We start from the raw sequence: 20,480 nt of genomic DNA, 5'->3' as shown, positions 1-20,480 counted from the left end.
CATGACCTCTCCCAGCAACTGACTGGACCAGGGATGGACACTTGACTAGCATAACCCATTCCTAGGTATGTATTTGAAATTGGTCTGATTTGAAATGATGATCTGGCCCAATCAGTACCCCAGGGATTGAAGAAATTACCCAGTTGGTGACAGGTATTTGCTGGTAGCTCATGTGGCATTGGGACCAGAATAGCTACCACATCTGTGAGTGACCTGGAGTTATGAGGGATTAGCAACTCTGCGAAAAAGAAGAGAATGGAACAAACATGCAGAGAGACCTGAGAGAGAACCAGGTTCAAGATGGCTTTCCAGTTCCAGTTCTGATGCGGTCTCCCTGTACTTCAGCTTGGGAGATGACTGTATGTCCCTACAGTAGAATCTCCCTTCACTTGAATTATCTTGTATTCCCCGTTCCAGTGAAAGTTACCACCAGCCACCCATGCTCTCTCTATCACCACCCATACCTAGTTAGTTGTCAAGTCTTACTGATTCTGCCTTCAAAATAACTCTTTAAAATTTTGTCCTTTTTTTGGGAATTCCCTGGCGGTCCAGTGTTTGGGACTCGGTGCTGTCACTGCCGGGGACCTGGGTTCGATCCCCGGTCAGGGAACTAAGATCCTGCAAGCCTCAAGGTGCAGCCAAAAAAAAATTATCCTTCTTCTTCCGCTATATAGGCCCTAATGTCATTTTTCTTTTCTTTTTTTGCTTTGATTTCTATAATTACATCCTACTTGGTCACCCTGCTTTTAATCTATAGCCCACCTACTACACTGGACTTTCTAAAATACAGATCCGTTGTATCCATCTCCTGTCAGAACTCCATCAGTGAATTCTCATTGTCACTGTTGTTTTCATCTTGTACTGTTTGGAGGCTTCTTAGGCCTACTTACCGTGGGGGAGGGAGATGCAGCAAGAGGGAGGAAGAGCAGGTGAGGCTGTGGACAGCTCTGCTTTGAAATGCTCTTTGGCGTCCAGATGAGAGTTTATTAAAGAGAAAAATGGTATAGCTATTTACGAAATAGTTTATTTTGTCTCTGGCATACAAAATAAAGTCCAGATATCTTAGTATTTCATACAGAGCCTTTCGTGAATGGTCCCTGCCTACCATTTTACCTTTACCTGCCACTTACCAGCATGCTCCCTGCACCCACCTACACCCCACCCAGAACTTCCATTTCTCTGAACACAGCAGGTGATTTTACTCCTATGGGCCTTTGGTTGCTGTTCCCTAGGCCTAGAATGCTTTTTCCCCTGATCTGTTTGCATAACTACCGGCATCAATCAAGAATCTATTCAAACAGCGCTCCACTAAGATTTGTTTTCCCCAAATGGAGTTCTTTGTTCTTTTCATGCTCATAGAACATCTTACAGATCTCTGCTATAGGTCTCATCCCATTGTGTTATAGTTATTTGTTTATATTGTCATTTCACTACATAGTTGCTGAATTCCTTGAGGACAGGAACTATGTCTTATTTAGTTTGCATAATTCATCACTTAACACTGCTCATATCACATATCTGTCAAATGAATAAGCCAAGTTATTGGTACGTCTGCCAACTCAAAGCTTATTCCCAAGGTTATAACTTCTCTTTTTTTTTTAATTTATTTATTTTATTTATATTTATTTTTGGCTGCGTTGGGTCTCGTCGCTGCGCGCAGGCTTTCTCTAGTTGCGGCGAGCGGGGGCTACTCTTCATTGCTGTGCGTGGGCTTCTCATTGTGGTGGCTTCTCTTATTGCGGAGCACAGGCTCTAGGCACATGGGCTTCAGTAGTTGCAGCACGCAGGCTCAGTAGTTGTGGCTCACGGGCTCTAGAGCGCAGGCTCAGTAGTTGTGATGCACGGGCTTAGTTGCTTCACGGCATGTGGGATCTTCCCGGACCAGGGCTCGAACCCATGTCCCCTGCATTGGCAGGCGGATTCTTAACCACTGCGCCACCAGGGAAGCCCCCAAGGTTATAACTTCTCTTAAATCTGGTTACTGTAAGATCAGTTGCCTTGTTTCATTAGATTTTGAAATTCCCTCTGTAATTTGAGAAGGTAAATTAAAAAGAAACCTAGTGCTTCATGAAATGAATGTCTGAGGCTGTTATTTTTATGTTTGATCTGAAACTTTTAGACTATTTAATACTAGCGGTGTGACCTTGGGCAAGTTTCTTAACCTTTTTGTGTCTCCATTTCTTCATCTGTAGAATGGGCATGGTAATAGCATCTATCCTAAGACTGTTGCTAGTTTTAAATATGTTAAATTTTGTATAACAGTGCTTGGCACACACTGAGGGTTAGCTACTAGTATTACTTCTGAATTATCTAAGGTAGAGAGAGAATCTGTTTATACCTATTACGTGCACAGAAAATCTTTATAAGGTTTATATAGCCACTTTAAATGCTTTTGGGAGGATGAGGCAAAGTATAAATACAAAATAATTAAAATATAAAAGTCTCAGGTCTTACTGTTCTGTTGAAACAATGAGTTTCAATCTCATTGTTCTGTTAAAAGTGCTTTCTTTTGATATTTTTTAGAACTGGAATGATTACAGTCACCAAGCTTTTGTCTGTGATCATCTGTCAGATCTCCTTGAACTGCTTGTAGATCCAGAACAACTCACTGCATCATTTCATTCAACCCATAGTAGTATAGTCTCTCGAGAAGCTGTTGTAGCACTCAGCTTTCTTATTGAAGGTACAGTAAGTGGAGCCAGGAAGATATATCCACTTTATGAACTTGCACTGTGGCAACCACTGCATGCAGAAAGTGGCTTCTCAAAGACCTCTAAGGCCTTTTCTTTCTACAAGCTGGAAGCCTGGTTGAGAGCCTGTTTAACTGGGAATCCATTTGGTACATCTGCTTGCCTCAAGTCTGGGAAGAAATTGGCTTGGGCTCACCAAGGTATTTATTAATATTTTAATCTATATTAAATTGAATGACAGGTTAAGGAACCTAGTGTTTTCTGGTGTATTAATGATCACATGTCTTTTGTGGAAGACCTAAAAAATATTGCTACTATAAAACAGAAAAAGGGAACATCTCTTTTGTATATGACTTTTTCTCAAGGCTGCCACAGTCTGAGAGAGTTGATTTATTAGTCCAGGTTATTTTGGTTGCAGTTAGTAGAAACTCCAACTTCGGTCGGTCCTTTTCTTTGCTCTGCTCTTCTCTTTTCTGACTCTTTTTCCCTTCTCACTCTCATATGCTCATTTGCTTGAAGCTTTCCTATTTTCTATGCACCTTACCAGAAACTGGCCATTCCATAGTTCCAACCTCATAGAGTTGGTGTAAAGTTGAGGCTCTTTTTTAGCTACACAGACACAAGCAGACTAGCTATTTCTAAATTGGAAATTTAAATTCATAGTAGAGAGAATTACGCTTTGGTTGCAAATGTATCTATTCCTGATACAGTCCAGTGATGGCTAAAGGGACAGGTTCAGGTACTGTATGACTTCTTCGGGCCCAAGTATAAGTTTTAAGAGAAGAGGGGCCCAGATAGAAGTTTAAAGAGAAGTAGGTACCTGTATTAAGGCCAAGGAAAATTAATGGGAAAAAACTAGAATATACTTCCACAATCTCTGAGTTTCAAAGGTAAAGAAAAAATAGTTTCCGTGCAAATGTAAAAAAAAAAATCAGTTTCGTATCAAATGTTTATAATTCTGAAAACCAGAAAATGGCTGAGCAACATCTACAGTGATCCAAGTATTTTATATGCAACCAAGCTATTGCTCTAGCGTGAGCTCAGATTCTCAGATATGTAAGGCTCCTACAAATATACAGGAGATACTACATAATTCTTGATGTTGGTAAAAGAATATAAGTAAGTTTTTAAATGTTGTTAAGGTAGGCACTGGAGGAAAAAGGACAGCTGACCTTTTAGGATTATACAAAAACATGTTAGATAGTAGGATTACAAATAATTTTTATCTTGTTTTACTACTAGTATTTAAAATTTTTCTACAGTAGCCATATATTACTTTTCTAATAAAAGGAAAAAATAAGAATTGTTTTAAAAGAAGAATAGCATACTATGTGACCTCTCCACATTTGGCCAATTTTCTTTACAAGGGTATCCTGATGGTTTTCTGGGAAGTACAGTCTGAGAAGGCAATGATGTAATGGTGGGACTGTGTTAGGAGGTCAGCCTGCACAGATTTCTTGAGGGTGAGTTTGTGTTTAAGGCACCATGTTCGACAGGAAGATGTGCTCTCAGTTAGTAATGATCCTGGGAGTAAAGACGTGAACTCAAATACAATTCATGGAATGATGTGGTAAGTAACTTAGGAGGGGTTCAGAATTAGTATTATGGCAATTTAAAGAGATTATTTAAGAGTTGTGATGATAAATTAAGGCTGGTTGGAGAAGATACTATTTGAGTTGGGCCAGCTCTGCTACTTACTAGCCATATGGCCTTAGGCACATTACTTAAGTTAAAGGGTAGATATGAAAAAATCTTAGATCTATAGGCAATGTTGAATGGATTGTAGGTTTAACCTTTTTTTTTAAAACAAAAAAATTTGAAATATTGCAAATATACAGAAAAGCACAGAGAATAATATAGCATACCCAACACCCAAATCTAACATTTTTTTAAACCTCACATGGGTCTAATTTTAGACATGTATACATGTAGACATGTGTAACCTCGTATGGTTGATTGTTTTTCTTTGAAACAATCTCATTTATTTATATTTTTCTTAAATAGTTGAAGGGACGACCAAAAGAGCTAAGATTGCTTGTAATACTCACGTGGCCCCTAGGATGCACCGCCTGGTGGTGATGAGCCAGGTTTACAAGCAGACATTGGCCAAGAGCTCAGATACTCTGGTGGGGGCACATGTAAAGATTCATCGTTGCAACGAGACTTTTGTATATCTGCTGTCTCCCTTACGGTAAGCAGTCCTCATAGTGTTTTGATGTTGTGACGTTTTCTTTGGACCAGGATTTGTCCCTTTATTTGCCATCAGAGAATAATATTGTAGTCAGATATTTTTTATCATATTCTTATTCAGAGGAATTTACCTCATTTTTCAGATCTGTGACAATTGAGAAGTGCAGGAATAGCACCTTCATCCTGGGCCCTGTACAGACTGCTCTTCACCTCCACAGTTGTGACAATGTTAAAGTCATTGCTGTTTGCCATCGTCTGTCCATCTCTTCTACAACAGGTTGCATCTTTCACATTCTGACGCCTACACGCCCACTTATTCTCTCTGGGAACCAGAGAGTAACTTTTGCCCCCTTTCATACCCATTACCCAATGCTGGAGGACCACATGGCCAGGACTGGCCTTGCTACAGTGCCTAACTATTGGGATAATCCCATGATTGTGTGCAGAGAGAACAGCAGCACAAGTGTCTTCCGACTCTTAGCACCGTGTGAATTCTATGTGTTTATTATTCCCTTTGAAATGGAAGGGGACACAACAGAGATACCTGGGGGTCTTCCATCTGCATATCAGAAAGCACTGGGCCAAAGAGAGAAAAAGATACAGACCTGGCAGAAAACTGTGAAGGAGGCTCGTTTGACAAAGTGAGTGTTTTCTAAAAGTAGTAATTTGTCTTACGTAAAACTCCATGGGAAAGCAAATTAATCTGCACATGTTTATAATTGTGCTAAAGAAATCAAAAAGACATAGTGTATCTTTCACTAAAGTCAGTATTCCAGGCACAGTTTGGTTGGGGGATGGGAGCAAGTGGATACTCAAGTATTAGACTCCTTTCTTTTAAGTAGCTTAAGTTTAACTGACAGATATAAGACTTAAATGAATGAAAGATCATATATAAGGTCAATCATAAATGGATTGGTTTTAGTTTTTAATTTACTTCTCTGCACTATACTAGTGGTTCTCAAACTGCATTGTGCATCAGGATCATGCAAAGAGCTTGTTGAAAATACAGGTTTCCTGGCTCCACCACTCCACAGGCAGACTTGCAAGGGTGGACTCCTAGTCCATGCTGGTCCATGGACTAATGCCAGTTTTTGTCAGAGTTTTCCTAATCCATGGTAAAATGTGAAAAATAAATACAGTTTTAAAATAATGCTAAATTTAGTCAATTTAGAATACTGTCTTTTATTCTGAAATTACTTTTTACTTTGGGGGTACTAAAATATTTTATTTTTAATAACATGCTTGTGATAGTAGATGGTTATAGTTTATTATTCCACCACAAAATTTTATTTCAAGGGTTTTGATCTCTGAACTCTGGAAGCCAGGGACACGCTATATATAAACCATATGTAAAGATTCAGAAAACATCAGTGTGGGTGGTCAGAGATTTATGGAGAAAATAGAATTTGTGTTGGACCTTGAAAAATGAGCAGAGTTTGGAGAAGTGAGGGTTGGGCAGAATACTTTTAACAGCACTAGAGGAGCAGATGTGGAAGCAGAAGCAGACTTCAGGTATCCTGGAAATCAGTTGCTGAAACAAGATTCTGGATATGGATAATGATATTTAAACTTGGATGGGTAGATGGAGCCAGATTATGTAGAATCTTGAATATCAGGCAATAAAGGTTAGATTTAAGTGGAATTAAGTAATAGGAGCCATAAAAGGGTTTTGAACAATGGAATGAAAGCCATTTCATTTATTCGGGAACATTTATAGAATGCCTACAATATGCAAACCACTTTATTAGATGCTATGGCAGATTAAAAAATGTGATTGGCATATATGAAGATCCTCTGCTTAGATCTGAAAGAGGGAAGTCAGGGTGATATTACAATATTCTAGACTAAGAAACTGGACTACAGTGGAGATGATGGGGGTGGAGACCAGAAATACTTTGACAGGAGGCTGGACTTGGTGCAAGATCTTGTAAAAAAGACAAGAAAATTAAAGATGACTCCAGAAATTGGAGCCCAGTTTAGAAACATTTGACCAGTTTTCTTCTGGACAGAATAACATGTACAACTTAAAAGTAGTGGATGTTCAGAATAAGTAATTATTGTCTATACAAGTATTTTGGTATTTAATTAAATGTTATTTGTTAGAGATATTAGGAGAGGAAACATAGTACTGAAAGATGGAGGGGTGCTTCTTCTACAGCATTGTCCATTTGGGAGCTGGAGCTGGTTTGAGAAAAGGGTATCAAGTTCTTTTGGAGGATATTTACATGAAATGTCCTATATTCTGATAATGTCTTGGTCCTTGAGACTTAGAAAAACTATTACTTTAATAATTGGATTCCATTTGCTTGGTATCAGTCTTTTTGTTTGTTGTTGTTTCTTCTGGTTGTCATTATCTTGGAAGATTAGCCATGCTAAAAATGTTTCTATTTCTGATGATCCAGAACTGTGATTTGATGTGTAAGTAAAAATGCTTATTTTAATTAGATGTCTTGGCTTTATTAGATGTTAAAATTAGTGTTGTTCTTTGGATCGCTGTGTCTATATTGTAGTGGAAAGTACTCTGACTCAGGAATTAGTACAGATCGTGCCACTTATTGTGTGACATTGAATGTGTCATCTGACCTGTCTGGCTCTTAGCTATATCATATATAAAGTATATTTTCTACCTGATGAGATTGATATAAAAGTTTAATAAGATAACTTATAGTAACGATGTGTGTGTAAGACACTGTAGTGGTGTGTGCTGTACCGTGTATAGGCACCCTGCTTAGTGATGAGTTTGTGAGACACATCTTCTGGGTGAGATTGTTTACCCACAATATCTGAGACCTGCCCTGTTAGAATTAGCTTCATTGTAAGAGAAATTGTTGAAAAAAGACTTGATCCAGCCATGGTGTTTTCTGGATGCATTCTTGTGGCATATGGGTTAAGGAAGCAGGTATATAATATATAATTACATAGTTGCATTTAGGTTCTTTAAAACAGTTGCTACCTGCCAAAAATATAAACATCAATAACAGTCACAACTCATGCTTTACCTGGGAATCCACTGTAGTAATACTGCTGTTATCTGTTACAAACATTCCACCTGGTTTGTATCTCATGTATTGAGCCACCAGGATACTAATACTACAGATCAGTCATTCTCAATTTAGCAGAATAGTGCTGATGACCATAATAATAGGTAATATGTATTGAGCACTTACTGTGTGCCAAGTACTGTTCTAAGCACCTTCTATGTATTAACTCATTTATTCTTCCTAATAGTTCCCTATCACAGATGAGGAAACTGAGGAACCGAGAGATTTAAGTAATTTATCCAAAGTCACACAGGAGCCAGGATTCACACCTAGTCAGCCTGGTTCCAGAACCTGGGTTCTTAGTGTCTTTACTGTTTTCTGTGAACTATTGTCATATATAATATAATCATTATACCGATGTGATATAAAAATGGATCATTGGAAGAACGTTCTTTTAAAGCAATTCTGTTGTTTGGATGCTGCTAGTATTTAGATGGCTAGATTTTCTTACACATATGAAAAGCTTATACACATGTGTGGAATCTGGAATGTGGTAAGCATTTAATAAATATTGACTCTGAATCATAGCATATTCAAGTGATGAGATCCGTGATAACACTAGAAACCAGCAAAAGCATGCAATTTAACTTTGGGAACATGGGAAGACAGAAGAATTATTGAATAATTTGAAAAGAAACTGCCAACACGATCCTTTTAAAGTGATTAGATGATGTCGTTTCCCTGCTCTGTCCCCTCTAATGGGTCCCCATCATACTTGGAATAAAATATAAAACCTTCACAGTACCTACCAGGCCCTTTCTGCCTCGTTTTCTGCCATTCTTTTCCTCATTCACTTCCCTCCCACCATATTACAGTGTTACTTAGTCATTGCCGTCCAGCCAAACACCACCAGGAACGTATCTGTAGCATAAAGTTGGATTTTATTACTCATTACAAGGAGGGAGAGAACTAGTTTCATCTCCATAAAAGCGTGTTTAAAAGAACTGATAATTGTATTTTGGCTGTGTTAGGTGATTTGGGGGAGGGGTGTAGGAAGCAAGGTTTTGTTGTGGGTTGGATGCAATCTGGAAGTGAGGGTAATTCTATGATTTGGTATTGTAATAATTTTTATATTACAGAGGAGAGGAATAAAGGGGCTAAAACTATAATTGTAAAGAAACAGCGGTCACTCATTAGCCAGGAAAGGGTGATGCTCGGTCATTTTTGTGGTGTGGACCACAAAATGGTTTTGTTTTTTGTCTGGACCTGACATATGATTATGGAATGAGTTTATTTTTGCCTTGATCTAGCATTGTCCCATAGTGGCCTTGTCTCCTGTTGGTGTGCTATGGGATTATTTACGTTCAACAGAAGAGCAGCAGGCCAGATCCCAGCTACACCTAGGCCTAGCTGATGGTGCCAAGCTAGCTCCTGGCTGTCAGGAGCTTTTCTTCTCTTGCTTATCCTGAACATGTTAAATATTCTCTCACTTTAGAGCCTTTGCACTTTTTGTTTCCTCTGCCTGGAATGTTCTCCAGATATTTATTTTGCTTAATCCATCACTTCATTCAGATCTCTGCTTACGTGTCATCTTAGGCTTCTGTCCATCCTTTTTCTACATTAGCATTCCAAATACTCTTGATTTCCCTATTCTGCTCTATTTTTCTCCAAGGCACTTATAACTACTTAAGTTCATATACATATTTATTTTATTTATTACCTATCTCCCCTACTAGAATATTCAGTCCACAAGGAGCACAGACTACATAGGTCACAATGTGAATGGCGCCCTCTAGAATCATGCAGTGCGAACCTGCCCGGACAGAGGCCATTTCTCTTCTCTTTACACATTTATCCTCATCAGTCAGAACACTACCCAGCATCACTTGGTCCTCAGTAAATATCTGTTGAGTGAATAACCACAGTAGAACAAAATATATAATTACTGATAAGTTTTTACAAAGAGGGAATTGTATCTGACCAATCTTTTTTTTGGTGGTGGTGGTGGTGGTGATGATTCAGTGTATAGAACTGAACAGAGCAGTTATTCAGAGAGAACAAATGGATAACTAGAAATAATTTAACATTTATCCCATTAAAGTATTTTATAATCACTTGAAGTAAAAATAATATGAATTAGTATTGCTACATTCTTTTTGCAATTTTAGGGATCAAAGGAAGCAGTTCCAGGTACTTGTGGAAAACAAGTTTTATGAGTGGTTGATTAATACAGGACATCGTCAGCAGCTGGACAGTCTTGTGCCCCCTGCAGCAGGCTCCAAACAAGCAGCAGGATAAGACTTCCTCATCAAAACACTGGTAGGCATTTATAATGGAGAGCACTTAAAACAAATTATTTGGGGGAGATCTTACAAGCATACCAAAAAAACACACAGAGTATTATGTTACCAACTATTGCTGATTTTTTCCACTGCTCCCACAAGCATATACAGATTTTTACATATCCATATATACTACATTTTATAGTGAGAAGGCCAAGCAAAATATTCAAGTGGAGCCTATAGAGTTATAGGCAAATATAATAGCCAAATTTGTCTTTTTTGTCTCTTGCCTGGCACAAGTTGTACCATCCACAGCTGTTCTGTACTTCCCCATATATGGTTTTTAGTCTTACCCTTTCTGACACATTTTTCCTATTTCCCATAATCCCACACATAAATCAGTTAATAAATTAGCTAATCTTTGTTAATTGTACATATGGGCATTAATAAATTACCAGAATTAATCCAAATGAAGATTTGAATACTAAACTCTAGGAGACCTACAGATTCAATAGAAGAGAACATGGATACAGGCAAATTTATTGGAAGTTATTTAATCCAAATACATAGTATTCCTTTTTTTTTTAATAGAAATTAGCTTATTTTGCTATTTTAAAGTATCTTTAGAGACTAACAATAGAAAAACACAAAGGACATAAATAGGTAGTTCACAGAAAGATACTTACAAACACAAAGGTGCTCACTTTCACTTAAAATTAAAGAAATGTAAGACACTATTTTTCATCTATCACACTGGCAAGGATCAAAAACATAGTATACAACACTGATAAGACATTTCACTTACCACTGGGGAAAGTGTAAATTGGTGCAACCTTTTTGGAGGATAGTTTGACAAAATCAGAATTAAAAATGCACACATTCTTTGACTTTGCAATTTCACTTCTTAGATTTATCTTACAGATACATTCATGAATGTAAAGATCTGTTTAAAAGAGATGTTCAGAAACTAACACAACATTGTAAAACAACTATACTCCAATAAAAAATAAATAAGTACATACATACATACGTATAAAAGAGATGTTCATTGCAGCATTGTTTGAAATAGCTGTGGGCTGGAAACCAGCCAAATGCTCCCCATTAGAGGGCAGGTGCCTAATAATGAACTGATTCATCCATGCCACGGAATGCGTCTTTGAAACGAATGAAGCACACCTGCATGTGCTGATCCTGAATGACCTCTAGGGGGTGACGGTGAAAGCTGGCAGGGGGCGTAAAATGTTGCCTCGTGTGTTTGAAAAAAGGAAAGGGATAAATCACACATATTTTTATGCTAGTTATATGCCTTAAAAATTTCTGAAAGGATATAAAGAAATTGTTAGCAGTGTTTGTCTTTGAGGAATGAGACTGGGTGTCTAGGGTAGGAGAAAACTTACTCTTAATCTTTATTGAGATATTCACATTACCATAAACTTCACTTTTTTAAAGTGAAGAATTCAGCAGCTTTGATTATATTCACAAGTTTGTAAAATCATCACCATTTAACAAATCCAGAACATTTTCATCACCCTAAAAATAAAGCCCGTATACATTGACCGTCACTCCCAATTCCTCCAACTCCCCATATCTCCTCTGCCGCCTGGTCCCTGGCAACCTCTAACCTACTGTTTGTCGCTTGAGTTGTCAGTTCTGGACATCTCATATAAATGGAATCATACAACATGTGGTCTTTGTGTCTGCCTTCTTTCACTTAGCATAATGTTTTCAAGGTTCATCTATGTTGTAGCATGTGTCAGTACATCATTCCTTTTTATGGTTGGATACTATTCCATTGTACGGATATACCGCACTTTATTTGTTCATCAGTTGATGGACATCTGAGTTGCTTCCACTTGTTAGCTATTGTGAATAATGCTGCTATATGTACTTTCGTGTACAAATTTTTGTGTAGAGATGTTTTTATTTCTCTTCAGTATACTATGCGGAGGATTAGAATTGCAAGATCATATGTTTAGCTTTTTGAGGAACTGCTGAACTGTTTTCCAAAGCTGCGTAAACTTATTCTTTATTGTTTATACATTGTTTACATTTTCAAAGTGTGTATTACTTTTTATAAAAAAAGAATTTTACAATATTTAGTTAATAAATACTGAGATTAAGAATTGGAAATCTGATGAAGATTATACAAAGGAAATGGGAACTATAAGAGGATAAGATCTTACTTTAGACTAACCCCACAGCCTGCTACTTTATGTCTATGTATGAATTTCGTTTCTTCTATTATGAACTAATGTGACCCTCAGAAAAAAGGAATGTAATTAACTTTTAACTTCACATATTTTATCACTCTAAATTATCATCTGACCGATTTATGTGATTTTATGAAAAGGATTTTTTCCTGTTTTTACACGAAGGTGATAGAAAGTTAGTTTTTTTGTTTTGTTTTGTTTTTTTCATATTCAGGGCCCTGGAAACATGAAGATGAATGCAAGATGGTGCACATGTTGAAACTAAACTGGGAAGGTGCTCTTGCTGCTTAAGAGACTTTGGGGATTTTTCTTCCTATAGAAGACCTTTCCTTAAGTTTCCTTCCAATGTCATTTGCTACTGTTTACATTGAATTTTAGCTAAACTTCTATTATATAAACATATAGTTTATAGAACATCAGAAGGCTCATTTTGTGATGCTAAAATGAAAAAGTTGATGAAGGCATTGTATATATGTTAATATTAAAGTGATTGAGCATAGGTTTTATAGTTCTTTGTAACTATTTAAAAGGAAATTACTACTCCTTTTAGAAAAGAATTGGAATGAAAGTATGATTTTTGGAGTATAAATATAGCAGGAAAGATTTTGTACAAAGATATTTTAGTCCTTAAAGTATGCAACAATGAAATTGTATAAAATCTTTATTTTTCATTTCACTTTCTGCTTCAGATTTTCAATAAACAAACTCTAAAAAGTAATCTTCTCCTTTCAATAAAAAGATAAAGCTTTACTTTTAATTTTAGAAAAGATTTCCAATGTCATTCTGTGATGTTATATCAAAATAAAGTTTACATTTGATGGGAAAGCTATGTTCTTTAAGATAAAGAAAACAGTTACCAGTTTAATGAATCTGATTGCTGATAAACATTGTTTCATATGCTCTTTGGCCATTTAGTTAGTAATTATATCTAAAAGCGCGTGATCTCTTATTTCTAAAATGAAAATTAACCCTCAGAATGTGTTTTAATTATAATTGGAGTTTTTATTTTAAACTTGCTTGATGAAATTCAAGCAAGGAGAGCATTACCAAATAAAGAAACACTGGAATAACAGAAGTGTCTTTTTGGAAACTGCTATTGTTTAATGAAATTAATGGTATTAATTAGATACTTTCTTTAAAGTTTATAAAGTTCAGAAAACTAAGCATATAACTTAATACTTTATAACTCAACAGTCTTCATATCAAGGCACATTTGTCATTTTCTGGCTGACCAAAATATATTTTAGGGGCATCCCATTTATAAAAATATTTGCTGGAGGCTTTGTTAAGGGGAAAGATGAGGAAGTTGGGCTTTTGAGAAGAATATATTTGACCAGGAAAATTAAAATGGAGAACAGTTGATTTGTTGTTTCTTTGAGTTTCAGTAAGATGTAATCTCATTCCTAAAATCAGAGGTATATTAAGCACCAAAAACTGTTCCCTACACAGGTTCCAATATGATATCATGGCAGAGAAATGCCACCTAGCAGGTGGCAAGTTAGGCTTATCTAAACCTTTACAAATTCAGGATTTCCACAGTAACTTTCTGTCTCTCGGGCTACACATTGTAGCACCCTTTCTTGTGGACTGGAACTCTTGGGTGTATGTGTGTGTTTTGAAAAAATTTCAGACTTAAAGAACAGTGGCAGGAATGTAAATTCCCACATGCCTTTGTCTGGATTCACCAATTGTTAACATTTTGCCACTTTCACTTTACCAACCCTCTATATAGTGTTACTATTTTATTTTTGCTCAACAATTTAAGGGTAGGTTGAAGACATCTGGGACCTTAACTCCTAAATACATTAGCATGTATTTCCTAAAACCAGACATTCTCTTACATAGTCATAGTACATATGATTAAATTCAGGAAGTTGTTTAACAGTGGCACAGTAGTAGTACCTAATATATAGACTGTATTAAAATTTTCTAATTATCCCCAAAATTTCACTTGTGTTGACTTTTTTTCCAAACACAAGATCATGCATTGCCTTTAGTTGTCATGTCAGTTTTATTGCTTTGGAACATGTTTCACTTCTGTTCAGAATTAGAGGGTGGTTTTTTTGACTCATTTCCTGCAAGTTCTTTTGAAGAAAAAAAGACATGGGGGATTTCAAGGTGGCTGCTTGCTAGAAAACCAAATTGCCCAAGTAAGAGGAACTTTTTTGTTTTTAATTTTGAAAAATTTGGCTGGGTTTTGGTGTCTTGAGTCAGCAAAGTCTATACTGCAGCAAGGCTTGGTAAGCATTAAAGAGGGTACTGAAGCTTTCCTTTATTTCATAATCCTGATTGTTTTTCTAGAAACCATCAATAGCCTCTAAATGACTGACTCAATTTTTGGATCCTATTCTCTTGACTAAGCAAATGTTTGATTTGAAACCAACCCAGTATAAATGTCTCTGTGCCTCTAACTCTCTGTAGCTATTCCTGGATTTCGGCACTGGGGAAACCAATCTATGCACCAAAAATGTCTAAAGCTGGAACCAAGGTAAGTAAACGGTCACGCTGATTTCTAGCCTACCCACTTTTTCACCTAATGATACATTGAAAGAAACATGGAGGAAAGCTTTTGCTTCTTCACCTGGAGGTGAGTATGATAGTGGTTAGAAGGCTGGGATTGATTGAAGAAAAGATTAAGGAATGCTTATTTTATTTTCTGTTCTAACAGAATTACCAAATAATTTATTAAGGGTTTATCTTCATGTGTGGTACTTACTATGTTGAATACTGTACAGGTATGTAATGTGTAAATATCGTCATGATTTCTGCCTTCCAGCAACTAATCTCTGTATTTCCACAGGAATAAGACATGCAGATAAGAGGATTATGTGGAGTAGTATTCGAATAAAAATCTGTCTTGTGAAATTTAGCATCAACCATTAATATTCTAAATGGCCAAATCGGATGGACCAATCAAATGAATTAAATCCTACATATCCCCTTCATTCAGCAGCTACTCTTATCCCTTTTCCCCCAAAAATTGCTTACTTAGTTTAAGAAAATTGCCTCTAAAATATGTGATTCACGATTGTTGGACTGGAAATTGATTCTCTTTGGGAATGAGGGAATATACCTTCATTCTCTTTCTAGTTCTTCACTGACTGTAGGTCTAAAGCAAAGCCTCTGGTGCCTGATTTTTCCACCTAATGTTTTACTGTGTAAATGTTCAAGCCCATTGAATCTTAAAAGAATAAGTAAGAGATGGTAAATGAATACTTGTATGTTCCTTACTTATATTCTCCAATTGTTTACATTTTGCCATATCTGGTTTCTCTCTCTCTCTTTCTCTTTTTACTAAACCATTTGGAAATAAATAGCAGACTTCATTATACTTTTGCCTTAAGTTTTTAGGCATGTATATCCTAAAAATAAGGGCATTCCCTGTATAAACATCCTATCATTATCAGGTCCCCCAAATTTATCAGAATATAATACCTAATATTTAGACTATATTCACATTTCCTCCAGTTGCTCCCAAAAATGTGCCTCATGTCTGGCTTTTCCCCTGATGTGGGATCCAGTCAAGGATCATGAATTTCATTTGGTTGTCAAGTTTCATTAACCTCTTTTTTTTAGCCTCTTTAATATAGACCAATCCCCCTAGTTTTTGTTGTTGTGAGGCATTGACATTTTTCAAAGTCCAAACCCAGGTGTCTTATAAAAAGTCCTGACATCTGGACTTGTCTAATTGTTTTCTCATGTTTAGATGCATACTAACCACCTTGGCACAAAAACTACACAGGCAATGTCAGGCACTTCCCATTGCATTTTTTCAGGAGGCACCTGTTAACTTGTTGCATAATTGGTGAGCGCCTGATTTTTTTTCCCGTTTGGAAAATAGAACTAATAGTCGTATTTGCATCCAGAAGGTTTGGGGAGAAAAATGAGACAGTGTCTTTAGTGCTCTGAGGTTTTTGAAAAATATGCCATGAAAATCCCACTAAAAAGCATCTGAAGTCCTTAGAGGGCTATCCACGTGCCTGGAGGGAAGGTTGTTACAGAACAGCCCCACTTTCAATGATTTCCAGTGTAGGAATAATGTACTCTTTTATTTCTTGTAGCTGGTCTGTTCACTTAGTAAAAACTTTTGCTTGCTAAGCCAAAGGAGATAGTAATAATAATTTATCTTTTACTTTTTTCTTGCTTCTCCCTTTCTCATTGTCTTGCTAGCAGTTTAATCAGAGGAGTTATGGGCTGGGCAAAAGCAATGCATTTTACTAAGTTTGTTCTTGTTACCTGTGGAATAGTCAAGACATTTTCCCCTCTGCTGTATTGGATTAGTAGGCTATTTTTCAAAAAATTAACTTGACAATTAGAGTAATTTTGTAATAACTTCTAGGAAAATCTCCTGCACATTTCTTAGGCTTCTCTACAAAATTTTTTGTCCAAGAGTCCCAACCTCTCAGCTGACCGTAAAGTGTATTTCATGGTCTTCTACAAATGGAAATTGAGTAAAGGTGCAACATTCTCTGGGCCCTGAAACTTGGAAGGTCTGCTACTGAAAGAAGAGCTTGGCCCTGGAGCTCAGTAATGGTTCTGTGGCAATGCTAGTGCTTTGTTTCAACCTTGGGATGGTTGGCTGGTCTGCTGGAAAGGTGGACAGCAAGGAAAAAATCATATATATTTCCACTTTTCATATACTGAAGTCACTCAGGGAAGTGTGCAGAGGGTAGTAAGTGTGAGAAACAATGAAGGAAGGAAGATGATATTAATTTCCCATGGCATATCCCTTGCAGAGCCTCTTTTTTGGTGAATAGTTGGCCAAAAACCAAAGGTAAATTTAAGTTTAGAGTCTATCCATTCTTAGAGAGTTTACCTTGATTTTCCTAAAGATCTTGCCACAGGTTTTGGGAAAAGCCCGTGAGATTCAGGATTGGTCTTGTTCCATTGCTAAGAGTAAATGGTATATTTTGAACAGAGCTAGCTGTGCAGGTAGGAAGACAACAGAGGGAGATGAAGTAAAATAAAATGAACAACAGATTACTAACCAGGAGTCTGCACTGCTGTCCACTGGTTTGCCTGCAACCAACTTGTAACTAGCTAATGACCTTAGGCAAGTCATTTAACTTCTTTATCTGTAACAGTTGTAGCAAAAGCTTATTGGAAATCATGAGGCAGCTATTAAAATTGCTCTATTGGCACTGTGCCATCGGACCCTCAGAACCACCCTCTGCAGTGGATAATGTTACCCAGATTTAACTAGTGGTGCTGCGATTTTGTTTTCTCACCTGTACCACGTATCTAAATCTGTGCTGTGCTAAAATGGGAAAGGGAGCGGGAAGAGATAGAGGTGACTGTGGGAAGGGAAGCAAGGAGGTGAAGTAGATGATTTAGGGGCAGGAAGGGTAAGGAGCCTTTTAGGGAACAGGAAAGGGAAGAGTTGAGAGAAATGGGAAGGGCAGGAAGGAGAAAGTTTACAGTGGAAGGAAAAGCTATTAGTAGGTTGCTATGTAGAAAGACTCACCTGCGTAGAAAAGAATGAGGCCCAGCTGCGAATTATTTTTAGTGTCTTCCTTCATTCCCTGCATCTAATTAGTCACCAAATCCTCATTTCTTGTGACTGTCCTCATCGTCATTCACATTGCAGTTGCCTTTGGTTGGTCCTCAGCATCTCTCACCTCCGCCCATAGCAATCGGCTATTTCTAGGTACAAACCATTACATTACATTTCCCACATCATCACCAGACGGATTCTAGCATGGCTCTTGTGTCACTTCTGGCGTTATTTCCTAACACTTCACCACATGCTCAATCGGCACCAGGCTTAATGAACTACTTGTCCCTATAGTGGGCCATGTCCTTCCACTCCTTTATTCCATTAAACGAGCTGTCCTTTTTGCTCTGCCTCTGGAAGACCCCCTACTTATCCTTCAATCCTTGCCTCAAAGATCCTCTCCTCAAAAATCCTCTCCAGACTCTAACTGGCTCTGTCTGCTTCTTTCATCTGAAATGGCTGACATGGTTTTTCTCCTTCTCAACCGATAAAGCAAATTAGCCACAAGGTGGCGGCACAACACCAGGGGATTAACTGCTCAAATCAATGACACCTGTGATTTCAGTTTAAATTATAACCTGGCATTGATCTTGGATGTGGAATTATAGAACAAGAAGGGACAGACTCTGTGGTCCATTTGGTCTAGTGGTTTTCAGAAACTGCATCATGAAGCCCTGGGACTTCCTGGGAACTCTGTTGCCTGTTTCAAACAGAAAAGTTTTATTTTACAGCCAGGGCTTCAAATCTAGTCCAGTCCTTTCATTTGACAGATGGGAAGCTGGAGCCCTGAGAGATGGCTTGACTAAAATAGTAGGGCTGATTGTAGAGATGCAGCTTTAGAGCCCAGGCGTAGTATTTCCTGTTTCTCAGGGCTGCATATTTCCCAGTGCCATCACAGGCTTCAGAGGTTTACCCCAAAGATTGTGATGCAACTTGGTAAGAGTTTGAAGCAAAGGACATTCTTGCCTTGTCATTTTGTTACTTTGCAACTACTTTGTTGGCAACAAAATAATAATACAGAACATATGATATATTTTCATGTCTGTATGTTCTATATCCATCTAAAATACGCTCTAAAGCTAAGGTCTGTGTTTTCTTTTTCTCTATATATCTCTTCCATATCACCTAGAATGGATTTCTGTACTTGGAACTCACTCATCTTCATCTAGCATTTGTTGGAGGGTTTGTCAAGTGCAGGGTATAGGGGTCCATAGCTGAAATAAGGCTTGGTCCTTGCCCTTGGAAGAAGTCTAGTAGGTGTCGGTGGGAGAGACAGATATAAAAGTGGAAAATTTATTACATAAGTACAGTGAGAAAGAAGCCATGAGCTTGAGTCTGAAAATGCTGGCTTACAGTAGAGCATTCTTTTGTTTTGCTTCATTTTAAGCCCTCAGAAAGTGCTCATTCCTGTTGTTAACAACTAAAGTTGTCTGCCAGAAGGCAAATGTTGTCAGGTATGGTAGAACTAGATATTTTCTCCTCAAAATGGAGGAGAAAGGAAATTCTAAAGTGGGGAATATGTTCTTAATTTTCATTTTTCTATGAACACAGCCACTTAACCCCTCAGTTTTTCCACTTTGTTTGCCCTGTGCTCCAGATTACTTTCTTTGAAGACAAAAACTTTCAAGGCCGCCACTATGACAGCGATTGCGACTGTGCGGATTTCCACATGTACTTGAGTCGCTGCAACTCCATTAGAGTGGAAGGAGGCACCTGGGCTGTGTATGAAAGGCCCAACTTTGCTGGGTACATGTACGTCCTACCCCGGGGCGAGTACTCTGAGTACCAGCACTGGATGGGCCTCAATGACCGCCTCAGCTCCTGCAGGGCTGTCCACCTGGTGAGTCTGCAGAGGGTGCGCGTGCTCTCTCTCTTTCTGTCTCTTACCCCCTCCCCCGCCGTTTTGCTTTTACGTGAAAGAGTTTTCTTAAGATTTTCCCACCTCTTAATGGGTGGTTGTCTCTTGTTGGCTGCTGAGACTTCAATAAAATCTTAGGTCAGTTCATCACAAGACTACATGACTTATTTCCATAGTACTTTCTCTACCTCTTGTATATTTTAAGGAATTGTATTTCTTATTGAACGTCAGCTGTTTCGGTCAGTGCACAGTGGGGATGGGTGTTCAGATCATCTCACTTTCAAGATGGTGGGTCCCAAACCTCACTGTTCTCTGAGTTCCTGGCCTGCTGTTGATTTCGCTAATGTTTGCTGTTCATTTCCCCCTTTGTTTTTTTAGTCTAGTGGAGGCCAGTATAAGATTCAGATCTTTGAGAAAGGGGATTTTAATGGTCAGATGTATGAAACCACTGAAGATTGCCCTTCCATCATGGAGCAGTTTCACATGCGAGAGGTCCACTCCTGTAAGGTGCTGGAGGGTGCGTGGGTCTTCTACGAGCTGCCCAACTACCGTGGCAGGCAGTACCTCCTGGACAAGAAGGAGTACCGGAAGCCCATCGACTGGGGCGCAGCTTCCCCAGCTATCCAGTCTTTCCGCCGCATTGTGGAGTGATGACACGGATGCAGCCATAAGCTTCTTCCTGGGGCCAAATGCTGGCTGGCCTTGTCGTCCAAATAAGCGTCATAAATAAAAACAATTGGCATGCATTCTACTGTTTACTATAATGCCTCTCCTT

General features: G+C 38.0%; 2 protein-coding genes across 9 annotated transcripts in view; both read left to right on the top strand.

Moving 5' to 3' along the window:
• Positions 1-13,437, top strand: part of TBCCD1 (TBCC domain containing 1) — a 20,988-nt gene extending 7,551 nt beyond the window's left edge. For 7 of the 8 annotated variants that reach the window (XM_036851410.1, XM_036851411.1, XM_036851414.1 and 4 more), the window contains 5 exons: positions 2,524-2,890; positions 4,695-4,881; positions 5,024-5,521; positions 10,030-10,180; positions 12,568-13,412. In XM_036851410.1, coding sequence (XP_036707305.1) covers positions 2,524-2,890; positions 4,695-4,881; positions 5,024-5,521; positions 10,030-10,159 — 1,182 coding nt within the window. In that variant the 3' untranslated portion in view covers positions 10,160-10,180; positions 12,568-13,412. Of the gene's footprint in view, positions 1-2,523; positions 2,891-4,694; positions 4,882-5,023; positions 5,522-10,029; positions 10,181-12,567 lie in introns of all 8 variants that reach the window. The other variant, XM_036851407.1, reaches the window with a different exon arrangement.
• On the top strand, positions 10,114-20,480 carry CRYGS (crystallin gamma S). The gene is made up of 4 exons (XM_036851416.1): positions 10,114-10,180; positions 14,775-14,841; positions 19,445-19,687; positions 20,084-20,480. Exons 2-4 carry the CDS (start codon positions 14,821-14,823, stop codon positions 20,354-20,356), a joined length of 537 nt encoding a protein of 178 aa, XP_036707311.1. The 5' UTR covers positions 10,114-10,180; positions 14,775-14,820; the 3' UTR covers positions 20,357-20,480.

This window comes from Balaenoptera musculus, chromosome 4 (genome assembly GCF_009873245.2).
Source record: "Balaenoptera musculus isolate JJ_BM4_2016_0621 chromosome 4, mBalMus1.pri.v3, whole genome shotgun sequence".
Classification (NCBI taxonomy): domain Eukaryota; kingdom Metazoa; phylum Chordata; class Mammalia; order Artiodactyla; family Balaenopteridae; genus Balaenoptera; species Balaenoptera musculus.
The sequence above is the reverse complement of the archived record's forward strand: the minus strand, read 5'-3'. Positions and strand labels throughout refer to the sequence as shown.

Excerpts from the sequence above, each read along its gene's own strand:
- CRYGS (XM_036851416.1), top strand. The coding sequence starts at position 14,821 with ATGTCTAAAGCTGGAACCAAG. Across the intron at positions 14,842-19,444 it reads TGTCTAAAGCTGGAACCAAG|ATTACTTTCTTTGAAGACAA; the intron begins GTAAGTAAACGG and ends CCTGTGCTCCAG. Across the intron at positions 19,688-20,083 it reads CCTGCAGGGCTGTCCACCTG|TCTAGTGGAGGCCAGTATAA; the intron begins GTGAGTCTGCAG and ends TTGTTTTTTTAG.